The following is a 23,017-nucleotide window of genomic DNA, read 5'->3' as shown; positions in this document are numbered from 1 at the left end:
CCATGACCTCCTCCATCCTCCTAGGATGTGTCCAAAGTGCTCCATTGCAGTTCCAAACTGCTCTGTGTATCTGTGAATCTGGATCCTCCATAGCCGATGTCCCATAGGCCGCCTCGCGCTAATCGGTGGCCTTGCCATCGATGATGACACGGCCATCGCGATAGAATGCTCTCTTGCCTCTTTCCGGGCCTGTAGGACTCTCGGCATGCATGTTTTCCTGTGTTCTATCAGCATCCTTGTAAGGTCGTTATCCAAATAGATGGGATCTCCTTGTAATCCTCGTAGAATCGCCCTCTTCCTCATGAAGGTGACCCTCTCCGTCTCTCCTCCACTATAGGATGAGGGATCGCTTGCGTATTGAGTCTTTCTCGGCTCTCCATGCTTTGGTGAAGGGGAGAGGGTCCTCTTCCCTGTAGCCGAGCTTCTTGAATAAAAGCTGTCCATCTTTCTTGGGAGTGGAGTCGGGTGTCTCGGCTATACCTATGACTTGAATGTTGAGGCGGCGGGCATGCCTCATCTTCTCCTTCTCAATGGTGGTGTGAATGATTTGGTGTTTTTCCCTTTGAGTCCTCTTCCTCACTTCTTTACGGATGTTCTTCTTCACCACTTCAACCCATCCTGACTACTTGGCTTCGAGTTTTCCCTCCATGTCCTTTGTGATCTCCTTGGACATCTCTTCTTTGATGGCCGTGAGAGTGTTGTCATTGATCTCCCCTTCTTCCTTCTCGGTGTTCTTGACGGATACCAGTTCCACTTTCAATGCACTCACCTCCTCCTTGAGTGTCGTGTTCTCTTGTTCAAGGTCCGTGACCCATGCTTCGAGGACCATGATGTGCCGGTGTAATTTGTTCTCCACCTCATTGAGGTTGGAATCGGATGTCTTCTTGTTCTGCTTGATTAGTGCCTTCATTGCCGTCTCAAGGGCATTGAGCTTCTCTTGGAGACTCGAAGCCATTCCTCGAGATTACTCTGCAGCGCTTCCCACAGGCGAGGAGTAGAGAGAGAGAGAGAGAGAGAGAGAGAGAGAGAGAGAGAGAGTTATGTTGCTGCCTTGGGGGCCTGACAAAGGGTGGGTGGGATTAGGAAGGCGAAGAGACTAGCGGGCAAGGTGCACAGCAGAGCAGCGTCGGCGAAGGGACTAGCGGGCAAGGCGCACACAAACAGAGCAGCGCCGCCAAGCGCAGCATAGCGTGGACAGGGCAGCGCGAGCAGAGCAGCACGCGCGGGTGGATACGAACAGGGAGAGGCCACCAGCGCGTAGCGCGAGCAGGCCAGCACGGCGGGTAGGGTGCACAGAGAGAGAGAGAGAGAGAGAGAGAGAGAGAGAGAGAGAGAGAGAGAAAAGACAACACCAGATTGTTTCCCAATTTACCCACTGAAGGACACCCCCCCTCCCCCTCTATTACTTTGGAGAACTGTTACAATGCAAAGAACTTACTGAGACTTGAGAGAGAGAGAGAGAGAGAGAGAGAGAGAGAGGGAGGGAGAAAGAAAGAAAGAAAGAAAGATTAACGTCTACGAGAGGCCAAAGTCGGCCTATGAGACAAAAAATAATACAACTGTGTTCTTCCGGTCATCGGAAGAAAAGAAAGAAAAGAAAAAGTGTGCATGTGTCTGGATACAACTGTAAATCATCATGGATCGGTGGAGCCCATATACAAACAATATAAGGGGGGGTGGGGATGTGGATGGAGTGCTAAGGCAAGATGCATCTCTATATGCTGAAGGGGTAGTACAAGCATGCTATGCAGATCTATGTCTAACTCCATCCAGTGCCATAAGAGGGATATAAGATATCATACATCGCCGATGCTGAGGCTGTGAATGATTTAATACATCACCGAGAGAGAGAGAGAGAGAGAGAGAGAGAGCAAAGCCAACACCAAATTGGGTTCCAATTTACCCACTGAAAGGGCAGCAGGAGTATTTTCTTGTATTACTTTGGAGAACTGTTACAATGCAGAGAACTTAACCCCACCCCCCACCCCCACCCCCCCGGCAAGCAGGAGTATTTGTTTGTATTACTTTGGAGAACTATTACAATGCAGAGAACTTACTGAGACTTGAGAGAGAAAGAAAGAAAGAAAGAAAGCTGTATTAACGTCTACTAGAGAAAGCAAAGACAAAACCAAATTGGGTCCCAATTTACCCACTAAAAGGGCAGCAGGAGTATTTTCTTGTATTACTTTGGAGAACTGTTACAATGCAGAGAACTTACTAAGACTTGACTGATAGAGACTGCCAAACGCAAGGATGTTGTAGACCAGACGTTTGCTGAACCATCAAGCGGTATGAAGCCAACTTGAAAGCCACTTCAGATAGCCTTCTGCACACCCAGATCTGCTCAGGGAGATGCATGGAAGGCTGACTGCTGAAGCAAACATCAGGGCTGCCTTTGGACTGAAGCACTAGGTGCTTGGCTGTGATTTATGCTTGCAAAGACCAAGGTTTTTAAGCAGACATATCTGCTTAGTTCTGTATGAGAGAAGACTGATTTTATGAGATGGTTTATGCAAAATGGGCTGAGGGGCTGCTTTTATACGAGTCCAGGCTGCTGGTCAGTGGAAACAAATGACTGTCGGCCTGTTTACAGAAGCTCACAAGCATTAAATGCTGCGCTTGGTCATTTGTGAGTGTCTGGCTGCTGATGCTGGCGGACTGCAATCCCCAACGGGCCGACAAGGCTTCTTGCCCCATACAGGCTGCCGACTGGTTCTTAGGGCTTATCCCATGGGCTGGCCAATGACCTAGCCCATAAGCCCATGGCCTGCCATGCCCTGTAGGCTGGCCCATGTACCAAGGCAACTACAAGCTCTATATACGCATCTAAAGGACTGACTTTTACCATGCCCAACCCCAGATGACCTAAATGCTTGTTCTCCAAGTGGGTTAAGGGACTGACCCTGATATCTCGGCTGGGTGACTGACCTACGTAGGTCGTCCTGGACTGGTCACAGCATACTACAAATATTCCTAAAAAGGAACTAAACATCTGTATAAGTATAGCAATGTTGATGCGCCAGTGTGTCACACTACACCTCAGTGCATGGTGCATGTGACACTAATAGTGCCTAATCTATTACTTATCATGAAATATGCACAATGATGAACTAGAGATACTCAATGGTAGTACAGCTCCTGAGCTCTTAATGAATCAATGATGCTGCTGATCAAAGGATGATGAATTAATGACCAACCCTAATAATAACATCCAACTCAGTGTGTTCACACAACCCAATAACTCTGTCCACAGTTGGTTGCTCAATGGGTCAATGCGCGCCTGGACAATATTACAATGAACAGGCACATAGACCTTACAAACACATGAATCCGGCCACGTACTCGACCTCTAGGCTGGCAAATTGGAAGCATGTCCATGTCACACCTGAAAAAGTGTGAACATGACATCCCCTCCTGCTTAGCTTGGAGTACGGGTGCAAACGATGCTCTAAAGCTCCAACCCAGTAAGGATCTTTGCTCTCTCTCTCTGCTCCACACTCCAGTACGGACTCCAATCACACGGTTACTGGACTCCAATGATCTCCTTGGTACTGCCTCCTCAGGAACTATGAGCCTCTGCCTCTAGATGCTCAGCTAGCTTGGTAGACACCACTACTAAATCACTCATTTCATCCTCCTCGAAAACTATTGGCATTTGCACTAGCCCTCTGCCTCTTGATGCTCGGCTAGCTTGGTAGACACCACTACTGAATCACTCACCTTATCCTCCTCCTCAATGGATTTAGAGAAAGAAGCATGAAATTGACCTTACGACTCCTCTCTGTCCTCAGAAAATGGAATGGACTCTGGCATGGGTTCTCCTCCATCTTTCTAGGGCTCAACCTCCAGAATCTACTCTTACTTGGAAACTCACTGATACCACTTCCTCCCTTGAAAGCTTTCCGACATCCTCGAACACTCTCTTCTGTTGATCATCATCTGTGGATAGACTCACCTTTGTATGTGATGTCTTTCTTGCTTGAATCTCGTGTCAACAAAGCTGCCACCTGGCTCTCCAATGTCTCGTTAACCTCCTCACCAGTCTCTGACCTACATGATTCCACTATGCTCTTGTAGAGGTTGATGTTGTTGGTCCATGTTTCCTCCCAAAAAACCAACGAGGTCTCAGGTAGCTGCTTGAGAGATTTGATGATAACTTCTCTGTAGCCTTCTTAGTGCTAAAATCCATGTCCTACGCATGTGAACCTGCAGCACAAGTAGTTGATGTTTCAAATGAAAAACAAACACACCCTTTTGGTCGAGGACTTGGCAAAGGTTTCATCCGTGCACGATGCAAGGTGTAGCCAGTTGGCCCAGGCAGGGAAGCCACCCTTAACCCAGATATATGTGAAACTGATATGCTCTCCCTCCTTTGTGCCCGCGTATGGCCACCCTGAAGGCTGCCATAGCAGTCCCACAGGCCACCGCTGGCCAACCATCACACGTTCATTTTGGTGCTCCTGGCTGCCAGCTAGTGCAGTATGTCCAGCCCTCCACATGCTTGTGTTGTCGTCGTGGACATTATGGGCTGCTGCAAATGTGTGTTAACCGCTGAAACCTCAATGTTCCTGGGTCGTGGATATGTGTTAACTGCTCCAGGTTCTGGCCCTTCATGCGGTTGCTTCAGCCAGATCTGGCCACCCAGAAAAGGTGCGTTTTGGACTGAACTGGCTGCCTCTTCTCTCTGCAGCGGGTCTCCCCTGCAACACCGCTGTGATGGGCCCTCTTCACCTCATATCTGGCTGCGTTAAGCTCTCCAACAGGCTGCCTTGCTGATAGCTTTCTCTATCAGCCCTTGGCTTGGTGCTAGACTCTCCTTCTTTCCCTATGGCTGAGAACCCTTGCACACACAAGGGTTATCCAGTAAAGCAACAAAGAAAATGCAACCTTGATTAAAAAAACACAAACCTCGGTAAACCAGTAAATGATGATGGAGTTCTTTTTGTACGGTCAAAATTTTTATTTTTTTTATGCCAAGTTCTCTCCCAGCACCTCTTCTTGCCAATTTTTGAGCTCTTTTGCAACCTGTTGCTCATCCTTGCACCCGTTTGCTTCCATTGCTTCCCTTTGCTCCCTCCTTGCTCTGCCCCTTGGCTCTCTTTTCTTCAACTTTCTTCTTCCCCCTTTGCTCTTCTCCACCTCTCCAAAATTTCCAACATCTCTCTATTTTTCCTAATTTCACACAATGCCTCGCCAAAGTGCCAATGCTTCTATCCATGATGTATGGAAAGACAACATTCTAGTTCATAGATATGGTGCTTCTGGCACAAAATGCATGGTTGCAAGAATTCCAACGACACATTGTGTGGTACTTATGTGAGGACACATTACACTTGCGAGACCAATGTAACATGCAACTAGTTTGATCGTGTAACGCACAGCAAGACCTTCTTTATACCTTTATGTTAGTGAGCATGAAGCGATCCACTTTTATATTTATTCACAGGAGATAGAGCTGAAGACAGAGAGAATGCAGGCACAACGCCAGACTGTGTCCCAATCTACCCACTCCCGCAAGCAAGAGTATTTGCTTTATTACTTTGGAGAACATCTGTTACGATGCTGAAAACTTACTGTGAATGATTGATGGAGAATGCCAAATGCAAGGACAATGGAGACCAATCATCTGCTGAACCATCAAATGTGTTGAAGACAACATTGAAGCCACTTCGAAGAGCCTTATGCATACCCAGATCTGCTGAGGGAGATGCACTGTTGAAGACTGAATGCTGAAGAAAGCTTTCAGGCTGCCTTGGGACTGAAGCATTAGGGTGCTTTGACTGAGAATAATGTATGCACAAGATAGGAGTCTCAAGCACACATATTTCTGTACTTTTATACTGTTGAATACGATGAAGAAGGAGATATTTTAGCAAGGCACTGATGGCTTTCTTAAATTGCCGGTCAGTTCACTTATGCTTCTGTCGGCCAGTCAATTATGCCCACGACTGCTACAAATTAGCATTAAAGGATATAATTTGACCCCATCGCTTCACATATGTGGGTGTGCCTGATGATCTCTGCTAGCCGACTGCTGCCTGTATGTATGTACATATGTATACATGCACACATGCATGTATGTACATAAATTCTAATTTAGGTAGCACAAACCTGAAGTGAACATTGAGAAAACATGCATGCATGCATGCATATATATGTATGCATGCATGCATACATATATATGCACCTACATATATTCACCTGGCCATCACTGCCCATTGAAGCTAAGGTCTTGGTTGTAAATAGCACAAACATGAAGAGAAAACTGCTCTAAAACTCTTGCACAGCAGTAAAGAGCTGGAACTGATCCAGCAGCAGACAAAGCCCATAATAGGAACATATATAACCATGAACAATTCCTGGTTGGCTCCTTAAATCAAGTGTTGATGCTTAACATATGATAAGCCACTCCACTTGCAGACAGAAACCATGCATGATCAACAGAAATGATAAACATATGGTAAGACAGAGATAGGAGCAAAAGACCACTTCACTAGCAAGACATCATGAATGCATGATCTACTGGGATAATGAATCCACTTACCATCAAGTGATTGGGAATCCACAAAAACAAAGTCAACAGCACCAATCTTGTCTGTGTGTTCTATTGGTCCAAAAGCCCTTCTATAACGTTCAACAATCTGACCAAATCCAATCATCTCGTGAGACATGCAATGATATAATAAGATTATTATTTTTGTTGTCAGTTGTATATTATATTACAGGTGTCAGGGTTCAAACTCATGCCCCCTTGTGAGGCAGCATAGTACAGTAGCCACTCAGGTAAGGGCCCTCTCTCTGTCAATTATCACACCAAATTCTAAGAACAAAAAGTACAAATCAAGACACACAAGACAGATACCTCTGGTCTTTCAGATTGAAGCCCTGCATAACCCAAGTCGTGATTTCCAAAAAGATAATGAAAAGAGATTCTTGAGAACCTGGATTTTGGACCCCTTCTTGACTGGTCAAAGATGTGCCAGAATCTTTTTAAGGATTCACTATACCTGTCAAAATCATTCAATTAAATCATAAAATTGGCAAAAAGGTGTCAGAGAATCCAAAAGCACACGATTAGAATGACCAGCAGAGACTTGAAACAAATACTCTTGGTCCTATTTGTTGCAGCACAATTGCAGTTCAAAACCACAGCCTGTCAAACATCACACCTCATCCCAAACTTTATGGCATGCTCGGAGAGATAGGAACCCCCCCCCTCTCCCCCTCCCCCTTTTCTCTCCCTCAAAAGTCCCCCTCGGTGCAGATTGTCACATGCACACCCTCCCAACAGTTGATCTAATGCATGTGGGATATTGGGCTAGATTACGAAGAGAGAAGAAAAGACTGCAAACCCTCAAATATAGGAGACAAAAGGCTATAAGAGTATGACTTGGAAAGCATGAATTGTAAACAAATCATAGTTATGGAAATGGAAACAGCACAGAGACGAACAATTTTGAGGGGCTTGAACCGGGGAAACGCCACATGAGCAAGGGGATGCAAAATCAGGAGGGGAAAGAAGGAGATAAAAAATACATGGAGATGCAAGAAAATAGGACAGTATATGATTGGAAACTAAGGAAAAGGAGATCAGCAAGAAGATAGACAAGAAAAGCGGCTAATATCACCTTGAAATTGGGGCTTTGCAAGGGAAACAACAGGTGTTGTCAGAGAGAAACAACCACAATGGCATGGAGGAAATGGGAAACGGTTGAAACACGCCGTTTGGGAAACGGTAAGTAGCTGAGACGGCTGAAACCCATTTTGGATCTTTGGGCCCCTTGGTACGGCTGAAATGGCCCAAAAACCTGGAGTTTCAGGAGTTTTCTACAATTATGAAACAAATGTACTAGCCTATGAGAGAAGTGGGCATGGAACCTTAACACGGAAGGGTTAAACCCTCGTGGTAGTGACTGTGTGACAAACACTACTTGTGTAGTCAATTACATCACATCCATCCATCCATTCATGTACATCTATCTGATTCACATCACACATCTTATCACATCTATTCACCTCCCATCTCATCACCTCTATTCACATCACATCTATCCATCCCTTCATTCACATCTTTTCATAAAATTTAAACATAGAATTTAAGAGAATTCTAATTTTGATATAAAAATTCTTTATGCATCTATTCATACATAAAAATCAACTTTAATGAGAATAACACTTTCGAAATAAAAATAAATCCTTTAGGCATCTTTCTATGCATCAAATCAATTTTAATGAGAATAACACTTTTGAAATAAAAATAAATCCTTTATGGATCTTTCTATGCATAAAATCAATTTTAATGAGAATAACACTTTTGAAATAAAAATAAATCCTTATGCATCTTTCTATGCATAAAATCAATTTTAATGAGAATAACACTTTTGAAATAAAAATAAATTCTTTATGCATCTTTCTATGCATAACAATTAAATATAATGAAAATAACACTTTTATAATTTAAAAAAATCCCATTCCATGGATCCAACAACAACAACATTTGAAAATTCCATATAAAGATGAAAGCTTCTTCACTTGATTTATTTGGCTAAGTTCCAAAGCATTTTCATGTGCTCTTCTACTTTTACAAAACTCCAAACACTAGTCAACAGACAACGCACTCCCACATGCTAGCAAACGGGCATCCTTGCCACTACTAGACTTGGTTCAGCATAACAAACACAACACACGAAGACAAGTCACTCATCTACAAATCCCTATACAGGCATGCATGCAATACAATGGAAATCTCCCGTTCACTTAGTTTGGACCTATCCACTCAGTTCTAGTCACTAGGGTATCTGAGGGTTGTCCTATCACACAAGACATGTGCTACCACTCACATTGGTTGCACATTGAGCCAGCTAACCCCAGTCACACTAGGTTGCTAGTCACGCTAGCTATTCACTCACACTGGACTCTCATAGTCAACCAATCTCACTGGCACAGTAAGACAGACACAATGACTAATCACACTAACTTATTCATTATGTCCCAAAAATATAGCCATGGAGAAAAATGATGTGCTCGCGGAGTCTCATGCCCATGTGCTTTGAAAACCAATAAAGCATCACCAACATTCGCCTTCTCAGGTCAGCCTGCCTGCCTCTCAGATTCAACCCCTAGGTGTCTAAGCCATATGCACAGCGGACCAACCATGGAAAAGCTTGCACATGACCTTGTGCCTACATGCACCTACCCCCACAGGTGGATATGTGCGTTGGACAGTCAGCACTCAACCCTTTTCCTAGCTTCTAATCCACGCAAAGCTTCGCACACCCCTAAAATGCACACCCGCAAGCCTCATGCAGTCTGACGACGATAAGGAGCACCCCTTTCGGTGTGACTCCTATCCCTAGAAGAACGGTTGGTTATTAGCCTCTGGAAAATCTCCCATACGCATAGTGGATGGTCAGATTGCGTTCTGGAAAGGAAATGCATATTCCTGCTATGGCGAGCTTCGATGAAGAGAGAGAACAAAGAACTTCAGAACAAGGAGCACCATGTAGTCCTTCGAGGCCGGCAAACATAAGTGTGCATGACATGTTCCAGACAATGATGCGAGCAATCACAAACCAAAGCACCAAATTGGAAGAGCAGAAGGCGCAGATCTTGGCCTTGGAAGAAAGAACCCATTTTCCAGCCCCTTTTTCTTCGTCTTCTCCTTTCTCCCCTTCTCTTTTCCACATCTCGATAGCAGATCCTCTACCAGAGAACCCTTCTGAGAGGTTACGACCGCAGCCGAGTTCGACCCTTGAGTTGCAAATGTGAGCAATGGAGACCGTGCGGCAGCATCCCGTGCTACTCCACAAGAAGTTGCCACGCGACGTGTGGATCACGAAAGATTTATTGCATCTTTAGATGCAAGAGCGACACCAACGGCTTCCTCAAGTCATCCTCCCGAGAGGATCAACTTCAATATACTGGTAAACTCCACCCCACAACCCTTTATTCCTGGTTGCATCAATTTGAAGCTTATTTTGTTGCAGTTAGAAAGAATGATACTGACAGAGTGATCTTGGCTAGTTGGTATTTGGTAGGTGAGGCCATTCCATGTTGGACCCAACGGGCTCATGCGAGCATTGTTTGATAATTTTGGCACTATGAACTTTTCCAGTGTATTTCAACCACTGACTAATGGCCAGACAAAAAGTGTACGAGATTCTTTCATTTTAAGGCCATAACACTTTTGCTTGAGAAAACCTTCGAATTATTTATTTTGTTGCCAAACAAATTTTCAAGCTTTGTCCATACCTCATGTCGAAATCAATGTGATGTATGAGGTTGTCAGCTATTCCTAGTCCTATGTATGCCATGGCTTTGTCATTTTTGTACGTCTAGGCTACCACTTCAGGCTCCATAGGTACACCTTCAAGCTTTGGCTCATCACGACCTTCCATTGTCTTTCTCCTACGAGGTACAGCTTGATTTTGGTCTACCACGTTGGAAAGTATCGAAGTAGTTGCTGCTTTTGTTGAGATCCATGGCTAATGACTGCTCTGAATGCGGTAGATATGCTCAGTAGTAGCAACAAGTACATAAGCCAGAGGACATATGGGCAATTTAGAAGCATCAAAAGCTTGTGTGAGAGACCCACAAGGACAGCAAGGAAAGGGTGGCCTAGACTGTAGAAGGCCAGAAGGTACTTGGAGCAGAGGCGAGGGTGAAGGCAACAAAACTGGTAGTCCATAGGAGTCAAATGCTAGACGAAGCCCAAGATGCCATGGAAGGGATGATGCATTGACGAAGTGCCGCGGAGAGCAGACTAGGCGCACTCGCGCCGCCCGATTTTGGTGGCAAAAAGGGTAGAGCCGCCGCAGACAATGGAGAAGCGACACAAGCACTGCCTGTAAGAAGCCATGGAGCCACAGTATACAACAAATATCAAATCCTAAGGGGTTCTACTGCTATACAGTGTTTGCTTTGATGATGAGCCATCTTGTCACCATGCACTATAGTGCAGAGTGCATGTGACATTCCCTCCTGCTTAGCTTGGTGGTAGGTTCATGGGTTCCAAGTGGTGCTCTTGAAAGAACTCTTCGTCTAACCAAACTGCTTCCTGGGTACCTCAATCTCAGAACTTCGTATAGAACTGACAGAGTCTTCGACCGGAACCATGCTTCCAACGATGAAGAAGGATCTCCTCAAGTTCAATGACTTCTGACTCGTCTACCACATCTGGCTGATGTTCATCTGAAACATCAAACACTTCTAGTCCAACATATGGATTTAGCCAATCCAACAATTAGGCAACTTCAATTTTATGGAAACATCACTTACCTTTTAACTATAGGAAAGGGTCCAAAACTATGGAAAGAAAGCTTGGAACAAAGTTTGCCCACCTGTTTCAATCTCTGTTTCATGATATGCAAATAGACCCTATCGCCTTCCTTGAAGTGGACATCTCGTCAAGACTTATTTGCCTATCTGTGAACCGAATAATGGCCAGGCTCAGAATTGAGAGCCAAACTCTGTGGAATCAACATGCGGATTGGTCATGCTATCCAAGTCATTTCCAAAGATTTTGAGAATGGTAGACTCCTGAATGGTCTAGATGTGGGTCTTTCTACTAAGAGCATCGACCACTAGGTAATGCTTACCAGGGATATACTTATTCAGTCCTCCAAACTGGTGGAAGAGCTGACTCCAGCTAGTGTGCCGATCACTCCACTGGGCAATTGGCATCGTCGGGAGCCACTTAAGTGCTTGGTGGTCTGTGTTGATTGGGAAAACGCGTCCATAAGGAACAAGTTTCAAATGTTCGAGTACTGACTGCTATTCAAGCTTGCCCTTGAAAGTCTTGGAAAGACAAGAGGAAAACTTGCTAGGAGGTTCTTCCCTGGGGACCAAATCAATACGATGATCCTCAGGACGAGAGGATGGGAAACTGGGTGGGAGATCATTCTTGAGCAAAATGTCTGAATGAGAAAGCAAATCTGCCAACTGAGAGACTAAAGAAGAAGATGAGATAGCTGTTATCGATGAGATAGAAGCTGTATGAGCATAAATCAATGCTCCTTCCACTCCCTTGTGGATAGCTTGTCAGACTTGGAGATGAAAAATCATAGGAATGCCAAGAATGCTCCTATCTCCACAAATCATGACGGGCTCAAGAAAACCTTTAGAGATAATAAAGGTGTCCTGCCCCTAATTGGGAATAAGTTCATAATGACGAAACCATTGGATTCCTAAGATCATGTCACACCCCAAAAGAGAAGAGAATGAAATCTCGCCGAAATGAGGCCTTTTGAACTTGAAAATAAAATTGTTCTGCTCATTGAGATATGTGGGTGCGGAGACCAGGTGACCTCTAAATGATAGGGCACTAATGTAAAGCTCATTTTGGTAGCCAACGGGGGCGAGATGGTGTCCTCAGAACTACCCATGTCAAAAAAGGACTATGAACTGGCGGCCCTTGGCAGAGCCATAAGCTCGGATCAGGCTTTTCTGTGTGGTTGTAGACCATAGTTGTCAGGTACGAAAAGTTCGATTCGGTACGGTACGTTCAAATACGCTCCTGAAACGCACTGCTAAATTTTAAAAATAAAAATACGGTGGAGATACGGTCCATTAAAAAATACTTAAAAATATAAATATAGATACAAAACTTTTACCCAAAACATAAAAATTTAGAATGTTGCAAGTTGCATAGAAAATGAAAGTAGATAAATGTACACGTGACATGTCAGAGAGTCATGAATAGATATAAAGCCACAAAAGTCGGAATGCTGCATGGGCAAGTACAAAAATGTGAGTACAAAAATGAAAAAAGTCCATAGAGGACTATAGAGGCTAAAAGCCTATGTCACCATCTATGTCAGGAGTCAGAACTCAGAGCTATCGCTAGGCTCTTCAATATCCTCACTAGAGGAGGACACCTCAGAGCTCCCACCAAAATCCCATCGCTAAGAACGTTGCCCTCATAATCATATTCGGGCTCCCGAATATCACCATGAACTGCCGAAGAAGACTCCGCAATGGAAGCATCCTCAACTCTAATCGCTGCGGAGATAGAGCTCCGAGAGCCACTTCTTACATAGGTAGCAACTGGGCGATCAGAGCCTCGAGAGCCAATGGTAAGAATAGGCCGAACCTATACTCCACCTCTAGCTCGGCGGCCATGACGAGTGCGAGAGACTGGTCTATCAATCTCCTCTAGCTCTTTGTAGAGCTCTACATATATGCCCTCCTCCTCTCCATTACGCTCCTTGTGGACACTTTTAAGAGTGTCCACCGTCAACTTGAATTCGTCAACGTTTACCTACAAGTTTTATAATTGATTAGGGACTAAATAATAAAACATTGAAAGTTACGTAAGTCTAACATGTTACATAACAATATACCTGTCTAGCTTGACTCATATCGTGCATTGCACGCACCATGCGCAAGTTATTGCGGCAATCGACCAGCCGCTCTAGCTATCTCGTGCTCAGTTGATTGCGTAACTTCGTGTGTATAAGTGAGTAGGAACTCCAGTTCCTCTCACATGCACCCGAAGAGCAATCCTAATCCACAATAAAAATAACCAATGTTCAGGATTCTAGTATCTACACATAATTTAGTAACTTGGTGCCAAGTGGTTAGTGGTTACCTGCGCTAGAATCCTCAAAGCCACTCTTTGTAGGTGAGGTTGTTGGTAAGCAAATGACACCCACCAAAAGAGAGGTTTCACCATAGAATCCCTCCTCCAACATACCGCTTGGCGAATGCGGGGCCCCTCTGATCATTATAGTTAATGAGCTCCTGTAAGAACTGAAATTGCCCATTCTCATCATCAAGTAATGCTTTCGGTAAGAAAGCATCCCTAGCTGAAAGCAACTCTTGATCAGTGAAAAGTGGGAGTGTTTTGTAGGCAGCAAGGCCATGGATAGGCCTCTTCATCCACTTCCATCTCTTCTCCACGAGTGCCAAGATAGCATCGCGTCAAGGAGTAGCCTCAAGGGGATCACTGTGAATTTTAAAATACAGGGGAGAATATCTTATATAAGAAAAACGAAAGAACAAGTATTTAGATTCAACATTCTATTTTAGTTTATTACTTATTCTTGAAAAGTTGAATCTTATTTATCTTGTTAGCATATACTCTGGATCAAGCTCATCAAGGACTGTAGTGCGGGTAATCTCGTCAATGGCCTCTCTGATAAAGTGAGTGAGGAGCCCCATAATAGCCCCCTCTATGTCTGTCATGCGTAAAACCCTATACAAGGGAGTAACCACAATGACTAGGACACAGACCTGGCACCAGAACTCCTCTCTCAAGCATAGCCGTTGAATGGCTCTTGCCTCATCGACACGCGAAGGTATCTCACCTTGTATCCATTCCTGCCACTCCAGTGAAACCACTGTTACTTGGAGCTTAGACATGCCATCATAAAGGCGCTCTAGAAGAAGCCACATGTAGGCAAAGCGCGTTGAGGATGGCTTCTTCATCTCTAAGTCGCTGTGATGGCGGAAGATAGCAAGGGCTTTGACTTTTTGACTGAAAAAAGTGACAATTTGAGTGGCTTGTGTCACCACACTCTTCACCCACTCTAACTTGCCTATGTCCTCCATAAGCAAGTCAAGGCAATGAGACACAAGGAGTCCATACTATGGACTTAAACTCCTCCTCAAGCAAGCGGCCCATCTTGCGGCAATTGGACGCATTGTGCGTAACCACTTGAACTACATTTTCGGGACCAACCTACAAGAATGATGGACCATGGATCATGGATGCAATCATGCATGATGCATGAAAAAGGAAAAGAAATAAGACTTGAAAAGTTGAAAGTTGAGTAAAAGGTAAAGGCTAAACTTTGAAGCATCAAACTCAAAAATTAAAATTGTATCTTACCTCGATTATGGCTTGTCGAATGTGGCGATAGATGACCTCGCCCGAGGTTTTCTTCCCCGCCTTTCCGGCATCCACGACCCGCAAGAAGTACATGCCAAGAGGGCAAGATACTAGAATGTTGAGGATGCTCCTCTTCTTTCTATCGGTCCATCCGTCGGAGAGGATGGAACACCGATACTTCACCCATCCCGCTCGGACGGGCTCGCGGGTCTTGTTGATTCTCTCCTTTTCTTCATCAAGTGCCTTCGTGCGCATATCGTTGCAGGTGATACCATGCCAAGGACCATGGCATGGTCCTACTTCGGCAATGGCCCTCACCGTCCTTTGCCATTGAGGAGTTTTGAGGACACGAAATGCGAGATTGCACTCAATGATCGTGCGTGCAATCTCCACATTTGCCTCTTGTTGCTTTGCTCGGACCCAAGAGAGAGAGGCCACATTTGCTCCAATGGAGCCTCCAAGAGTGGCTTGCCTCTTGTGTGGAACCTCAAACTCACTTGGCCTCTTTGATGAGGGAGTGGAGTTGGTGAAGGGGGAGAAGGATGCGGAGAATGATAAAGAGGATGTATCCCTTGCCGGCGGGATGACTTCGTCTTGAGCGGTGGCAACGGCGGGGGGGGGGGGACTCTTCCACACTTGCTTTGCCAAGCAAGAAGTACTTCACAATGCTATCAGAAATGTCTTGAGGGATCATCTTGCAAGGTGCAATTTGCCCCCCCATCTTGGAGAGATGTGCAAGAAGCCTAGTGACACTACTAGTGTAAGCCTTACCACAATACTTGCAAGTCCACTTCCATGCCCCCGACTTCCCCTCGTTCTTCTCATGGGTAATGGCATGCAAAGTAAAGGCTTCATGCTTTTCTCTCATGGTGAAAGAGGAGAGAAGGGTCCCGGGAGAAGGAAAGGGAGAGGCTTGAGGAAGAGAGAGAGGCTTGAGGAAGAGGGGGAGGCTTCAGGAAGACTCAAGACTCAAGAGCGGAAGCCTAGAGGCTTGAAAGTTGAGGAAGAGGAGAGGCTTGAGCCTTGAGGGGGAGGCTTGAGCCTTGGCCCTTGAGGAAGAGGGAGAGAGCCTAGAGGGGACCCAAGGGAGAGGATAGATCATAGACGGAGAGGATAGATCATAGACTTGAGCACTTGTGAGGGGAGGGTTGAGCAATGAGAACTTGTGAGGATGGGGTTGGGGAGAGCCTCTTATATAGAATCTATAGATAATAGGGAGAAGAGCCTAGAGCTAAGAGACTCAAGGCTCAAGCCTCAAGCAAAGGCAACCAAAGGGTTTGGGCCTTGGCAAGTTGGCAAGGCAATTAAGCAAGAGTCCCAAAAAACGCCCATCAAACGGCTCTCCGAACGGGTAGAAAATGGCAAAAAAAACGACGAAAAAAAACGGGCGAAACGGGCGAAAACGATCACCTCTGAACCGGATCGAACTGAATCGAACCGAATCGTTCGAATCGAACTTTCTTGGCGATTCGCGAACCGGAGGCAACTATGTTGTAGCCCCACCCTCTTGCTTAGCATCTAGCACCACGGATGTTTGGAGGCTTGCTCCGCTTGCCATTTCTCACAATCCTTCTTACCATGCCCAGTGATATGACAGTAGAAACATCGGTTTTCTTACTGATATTTCCTTTACTCCTCTGGAGGAAGATAGTCTCAGTGATACCTGCTTTAGCCTTTTCCACAAGGGTTTTCTTAGGCTTGGGTTCCTTACCCCCTAAACTAAAGCTAGAACTGTTGTCTATCTTAGCATCTTTAGAAGACGAATTACCCTCCCTCGGTTAGGGCTTGGTACTAGACTACGATTGTTTTGGCTTGCCTCCGTTCATTCTCATTTCTTCATTTTGAGCAAGTCATAGCCCTGTCATATGTGTTGGGTTCAAAGTTACGAACTCTGAACCGGATGTTAGGATCTAATCCACGAATGAATTGATCCATCTTGGCCTGCTAAGATAACCCTAACTGTTGTGCTAACGTTATAAGCTTACTAGAAAACTGAAGCACAGGTGACCCATTCTATCTGAGTCCATAGAACTCATCTGCCAGGTTGGTCAAAATACTAGGGATGGAGAAATCTGGTCTTAAGGTCATGGACAAAGGTATCCCAGCGAAAAGTTGACACCTGTGATGTGGTCTGTATAGATACTAGACCAACGCTGCCACCAAGTGACTACCTCACCCGTGAGGTAGGGAGCTGCTACGTGGACTTTTGTCGTGAGGATCTGTTAGCTTTGCCAATGGAAAATAAGCATCAAACTGATGAATAAATTGATTGACAACTAAATGATCACACTTATCATCATACTTACTAAAATTTGGTTGAGTTCAGATGACAGTTGTCGATGTCGCAAGATTCTGGCTGGTGGCACCTATGGGTGGGAAAACTGAAGAGAGGTGCTCATACTTCAGATGTATCACCTCCTTTTCCCGTTGGTGTTCGAGTAACATGCGCTCTCGATCGAGCTCTCGCTGGTGCTCCCAAGCGGCGCGTTCATCCCGATGCCAATCTTCTTCAAGCCTATGTTGGGCTTCCTCATAGTCCCATCTGTTTGCTTTTCCTTCCCACCGTCTGGCTTCATCCTCTCGTCTTTGTTGTTCCATCTGAAACAAGAGGGTGACGAAATCAAGAGTAATTGGAGGAGTGGATTTTGCCGTTGTTGCCTGCAAGAGTTGGAGATGCTCCATAAGAAGCTGGTTCTGTGCTCGAAGTAGAGCTACGGTATCAGTAGTAGGAGGAAGAGCAAGGTCTCCTTCGGGGGAGACGTCTTCCTACTGATGTGTACTCTACTCTATAGACATGTTACTGAAGTCGCTGGTCGTGCCAGAGCGAAGTATGACCATCCAAGGATGCTCTCACACTAGGATATGGTGTGTGGACAAGCTGAATTTGATACCAATGTAACATGCAGCAGAATTATGAGTAATGAAGGATCCTGTCACACAAAGTCTCACACCGCCTTCTTTCTCCTGAGTTTCGCGAGTATTTAGCAATCCATTTTCATCACTTCAAACTTTAAGAGTTGAGAAATGAAATGAAATGATATATTAACATCCTCAAAAGGCCAAAATGACCTATGAGACCAAAAAGGTTACAACAATTGGTGGATCTGATACAATGTCTTGTAAGAAAAGCTAAAACAACTAAACAACTAACTGAAACTGAAACAATAACTATGAGGAAAAGTAAGGCACTAGGAGCTCCTAATGGATAACATTTGGGAAGGAAAACTCCAGCAACAAAGATAAGCATCATAGACATCACTATCCAAAGATGTCTCTCATCGGTCGATGGCGGATATCCTCAATGTCCTCCATAGTGAGTACTCTGACTGGACGTCTCCCATGCCGTGCTCGTATGGTCCTGATCCTCTGTTGTAGTCTCCGCCGGTGGAGAGAGAGAGAGAGAGATCTGTACACCTTATTGGGTCCCAAATTACTCACTGAAGGGCCCCCTCTTATTGCTAGGAGTACTTGCTTTATTATCTTTGAAGAGAATGAATGAGAGACTGACTTTGGACTATAGATAAGCCAAACGCAAGACCTTTGAAAGACCAAGAGTCGAGCTGAATTGTACACGGCTGTAGAAGCACCAATGATAACCGATCTCAAGCCTATGCACTCTTCCAACGGAATGTAGGAAGGCTGCAAATCTGAGGCTGAGAGATGGGGCTGATTGCGACTATTCTTGCTGAAAAATGAATGAATGAATGCGTTTTACCTTCACCGGTAGGGCTGTAGAAAAACGATGATGTGAGTGAATGCTGAAAACTGTATGTATGCTGAAAACGCAAGGTACTGATGTGCTTCTACTAGCTGAATGCTGTGGATGCTGTGTTTTGTTGATGTAGGGCTGAATGCTTCATGCGTAGATGCTCTTTGTGCTGAAGGGAAATGCTTGACTCCAATGCTTATGAGATGAGATGAATGAATGCAAGGCTGAGCTATTTATATGCCTCTCATGAGCTGGCCGGCTGGCTGAAAGCTGGTCAACTGCAACATGTCTTGCATAAATGGATAATGTTGATAAAAATATGGTAAAAATGCCAGATAAATGCTATAAACTATGGGAAAAATATTGGATGATATTATGGGTCTTCTGCAATGATCTAGATGGTCTATATGCATATGGGATAAATGATATGCAAAATGCAGACATGATCTAATGCAAACCCTAAGGCTTCTACTGACTTCTATATACATGAACGATTCTCTCCAAGTGGGTTAAGGGACTTTGACTGACTAACTCACTCTCTAACGCTAAGGAATGACCTACATAGCTTGTGCCTAACATATCCTGGACTGAGGATTACAATGGGACCACAGCATACGACAAATATCAAATCCTAAGGGGTTCTACTGTTAATGATGAGCCATCTTGTCACCATGCACTATAGTGCAGAGTGCATGTGACAGCAAGTCAACTTGGCTTGAAAGCATTGTTTAGCTACAATACACAGGTGACAACAGATGGCGATGTGTCGTTTAGAGTTGACGAGGTGGAGTGGCAAAGAGTGTGCGAAGGAGCCTACTCTAATACCATTTGTAAGAGGTGTAGCCATAGTTCGTTCATATCATATTCGTATGATTGGTGAAACAAATGTTTGCTAACATATGATGAAACGGCGTATGAAACTGGTCTATCATTCTTGCTCTTTTTTTAAAATAAAAAATTTGAGACTTTTTTTTGCTGAAAATGACACCGCGGCTGGTCTGCACCCTGTAGGTACTAGGCTCAGGCTGTATAGAACATGGACCTCAGGTTGGGCAATAGGCACTATACTATGAAAAATCCCTTCACTGTACCAATGTACTGCACATACTTACTAGTACATATAGTACATAGTATGTACTATGTACTATCAAGGAGATGACTTCACACCAATACATGTGGAAAACCAACGAAATGGCATGGCCGAGGTCATGGAAGCTAGGAAAGCAGGCAAGTGGGCAATATACCTTGATGGCCAGGTGATCATCACAGCAAGAGAGAGGAGGCACAATACTCTATGTTGATTAAGTAGAATGAGTGATGCCAAGTAGAGAAAGGAGCTTCAATGGTATGAACGAAAACAAATAAGACACAGGGTGTATATGTCTGGACGCATCTGAATGTACGTTTGAGCCCCAAACCCAATTACACATATGAGAATATCAATCTGCACTTGCATGTAGCTTGTTTGGCAGTGTATCAAAACTATCTAAGCCGTCTCTAACCATCTAGCCTCCATCAGGTACCATCTATGTCAGATTGTGCCTGGTGTGTGAGCTGCTCACCCATGGCTACTCCTCATAAAGGAGGCCTTACAAAAAAGAGCTAGCCAGTACATGTGCAATTACAAGTAGATGGTTACGGAAGGAACGTTGATTTCTAACAACTACTTATGCAATCTGTAACAGAAGATGCCTAGAGCATCCCCTTAATGCTTTTGTAGAAAGATATGAAAAATTAAATGACCTCACCTAACAATGCAAGAAATGCAATATGATCTATTAGTGGGTTTGCATATACACACCTGTGTGTCAAAGGAACAAGCTTATAAAGTGGCAAAGAATCTCCATGATCCTATCTGCCTTGACTGGCTGTGTCCTTTCGACTCTGTGGTCTGTTCTAGGTGATAGATCTGGCTACATGAATCCTCAGTCTGAGATGCTATAAATTTATAAGGTGTCTGAGTAATCCTCAATCCAGACTATGAGGTGGTCCTGTGGACTGGTTTCATTTGGCTCCACCAATCTATGGTCTCCAATCCTTGCAAAAGTTTTTGGTTGATGTCTTCCTACGCGTAACTGTGCTTTCTCAAGGATTGCTTCCTATGCCTCCGAACCTCATGCACAGAGAGAACCACGAAGCTTTGGTCCTCATACTGCATGACTGTCCTCGAGCAACAATTTTTACATACCTAAAATGGCTGACCAAAGAAAAGCTTATGGCAATGAATTTGACCACATTTATTTCTCAGTTTGTAAAGCACATGTAATGTTATACTTGCTCGGTAGCTTCAGAATTTTTTCTCTGCAATTGAGCAACAGTGTGCAGGAATTTTACAGTGTTTCAGAAGCATTTAGCAATGTGACAAAGCACCAGAATGTGTCAAGATGTGCCCCATTGAACACTCCTGATCACCACAAGGTTGCAGGTTCAAACCACAACAAGAGTGATTTTCAGTCCTTCATATGTATCTTGACACCTAGAAGAGAAGAGAAGAAAAGGAGCGAAATAAACCCACTCATTTTCAGACAAATTAGGTCCACCATCAAAGTAGTCACCCAGAAAGACAATCTCATCAGGCTGCAAAGCTAAAACTGTGGTGCGAAAGGAGCGCCGCATGAATATGTCGGAATAGAACTGTGTGGCCTTCAAAGCAAATGAGTCCAGTTTCATCCCATGAGTGGTTCTATCTGTAAGCTGCAAGGACACAAAGAGAAAAAGAGATACTATTGAGGATCTTTTTAGTGTAGAACTAAACGTCTTTAGTACTTGTAATAAAAGAAAATCATTTTCCACTCATTGATCATTATGCATGCACATATTCAACTTCAAAGGTGACACAAAAACCCATGCTTACATGCTAAATACATGATACATGCAATCTTACATTTAGCGAACCCATGCGTGCTTAATGCAATCTAACATCTATACACAACCTAAAAACCAATATGAGCAAAAACTAATATAAGCAAGATAAAATGATTAACGAAAATGTACTTAAGGCTAGATTCCATAAAGTTTATAGATGCTAGGCATTGTCTTTGCTAGTGCTGAGCTAGATGTGTGTCACATGCAACTTGTTTTGATTGAACAAAGATTTTACTTCAAATAGGCCCCTTCACCTCCCATTCAAGCATCTCATCTCCCACATTGGGGGTTGGATCCTAGGCATCAACGACATCATCCAAAAGCATCTCGACCCAAGACAAAAGCAGTTCACTTCACAGAAGACTAAGGCAAAAGAAAATTCAAGAGGATACCAAGAACAAGGTTGTTCTAGACGAGGATACAATTGGAGCAACAAAACTGACAAATAGACAATTTGGATATTATAGGCCAAAGTCAAAAAGGAAGGGAGGAGACATCATAAGGTCAAGGTCAAAGATGTAATATACCTATCTAAATTCCATAATATAAGCAAATACATTGAAAGGTGTAACACGGGATTCCAAGCTAAGGGATTTTACACATGACTATTAATGCAATCAAACACTTAAAATAACGACACTCACTTTATCCAATTAAAACCACATGCACACTTAGAATTAGACACGACACTAGGAGGGGGATGCCCACCCCCCCCTTTCACTAAATGGCACGGGGTCTATAAGATTCCCTCCAAGAGGGGATCTATGGCTACAAATAGGCATCGCATTGCAGCAATTTTGGACTGTTGATTTGTCATCGAAAGTGAACTAGGAGTGAACTAGGGTTGAACTAGGAGGGAGGGGGAGGGGAAGGGGTTTGAGGCTTAGAAAAAAATTTAAGAAAGTGCAAAAGAGAATTTGAACTCATTACTTGCATTTTGGAAGTGAAACATCTAACCACTATGCTTGCCGACTAGGCATAGAGGGTGGCTAGGGGTATTAAGTAGCCCTTGCAAGGCTGTCCCTCCTTGGGACTGCGTTGAGGCTGGCCTTAGAGCTGGGCCTACTATCTACATGAATGATTCTGATGCAGCTAACCTAAGGCTGACATCTACATGAAGACTTACTTGTTGAATTCTCCAAAGTGGGTTAAGAGGACTGACCTAACAAGACCTCTAAGGCTGGGAGACTGACCTACGTAGCTCATGCCTAACATGTCCCGGACTGGGGCTCACAAAGGGGTCACAGCATACGACAAAATATCCTAAAAAAGGTACTACTTCTGTACATGTTCTTGCACTATTGATGAGCGAGTTTTTTACCGTGTACCACAGTGCATGGGTGCATGTGACATTCCCTCCTGCTTAGCTTGGCGGCACGTTCATGGCTTCGAGGTAGTCCGCCAATAACTGTGGATACTCGAGGAAGAATTCCTCATCTAGCCAAATGGCTTTATGGGTCCCTCGATCTTTGAACTTGGTATAAAATTGGCGAAGTCGTCGTCCGGAACCATGCTTCCAACAATGTGGAAGGATTTGCTCGGGCCCGATCACCTCTGCTTCATCAACCATTTCTGGCTGCTACTCTTCTAGAACATTCTGCAATGAAGGTCCA

At 44.4% G+C, this 23,017-nt stretch overlaps 1 protein-coding gene across 1 annotated transcript in view; it reads right to left on the bottom strand.

Annotated features, from left to right (window-relative positions):
• LOC147635760 (Calcineurin-like metallo-phosphoesterase superfamily protein) overlaps positions 1–23,017 on the bottom strand; it is a 139,017-nt gene that overhangs the window by 64,098 nt on the left and 51,902 nt on the right. Inside the window, exons 3-5 of the mRNA XM_086803166.1 lie at positions 21,055–21,233; positions 6,863–7,007; positions 6,545–6,641 (exon numbers count right to left, since the gene is read on the bottom strand). Coding sequence (XP_086659292.1) covers positions 6,545–6,641; positions 6,863–7,007; positions 21,055–21,233 — 421 coding nt within the window. The remainder of the gene's footprint in view (positions 1–6,544; positions 6,642–6,862; positions 7,008–21,054; positions 21,234–23,017) is intronic.

The sequence above is a fragment of the Cibotium barometz genome, chromosome 9 (genome assembly GCF_041138505.1).
Source record: "Cibotium barometz isolate CiBa-2024 chromosome 9, ASM4113850v1, whole genome shotgun sequence".
Lineage (NCBI taxonomy): Eukaryota > Viridiplantae > Streptophyta > Polypodiopsida > Cyatheales > Cibotiaceae > Cibotium > Cibotium barometz.
This window is presented reverse-complemented; position numbering and strand designations above follow the sequence as displayed.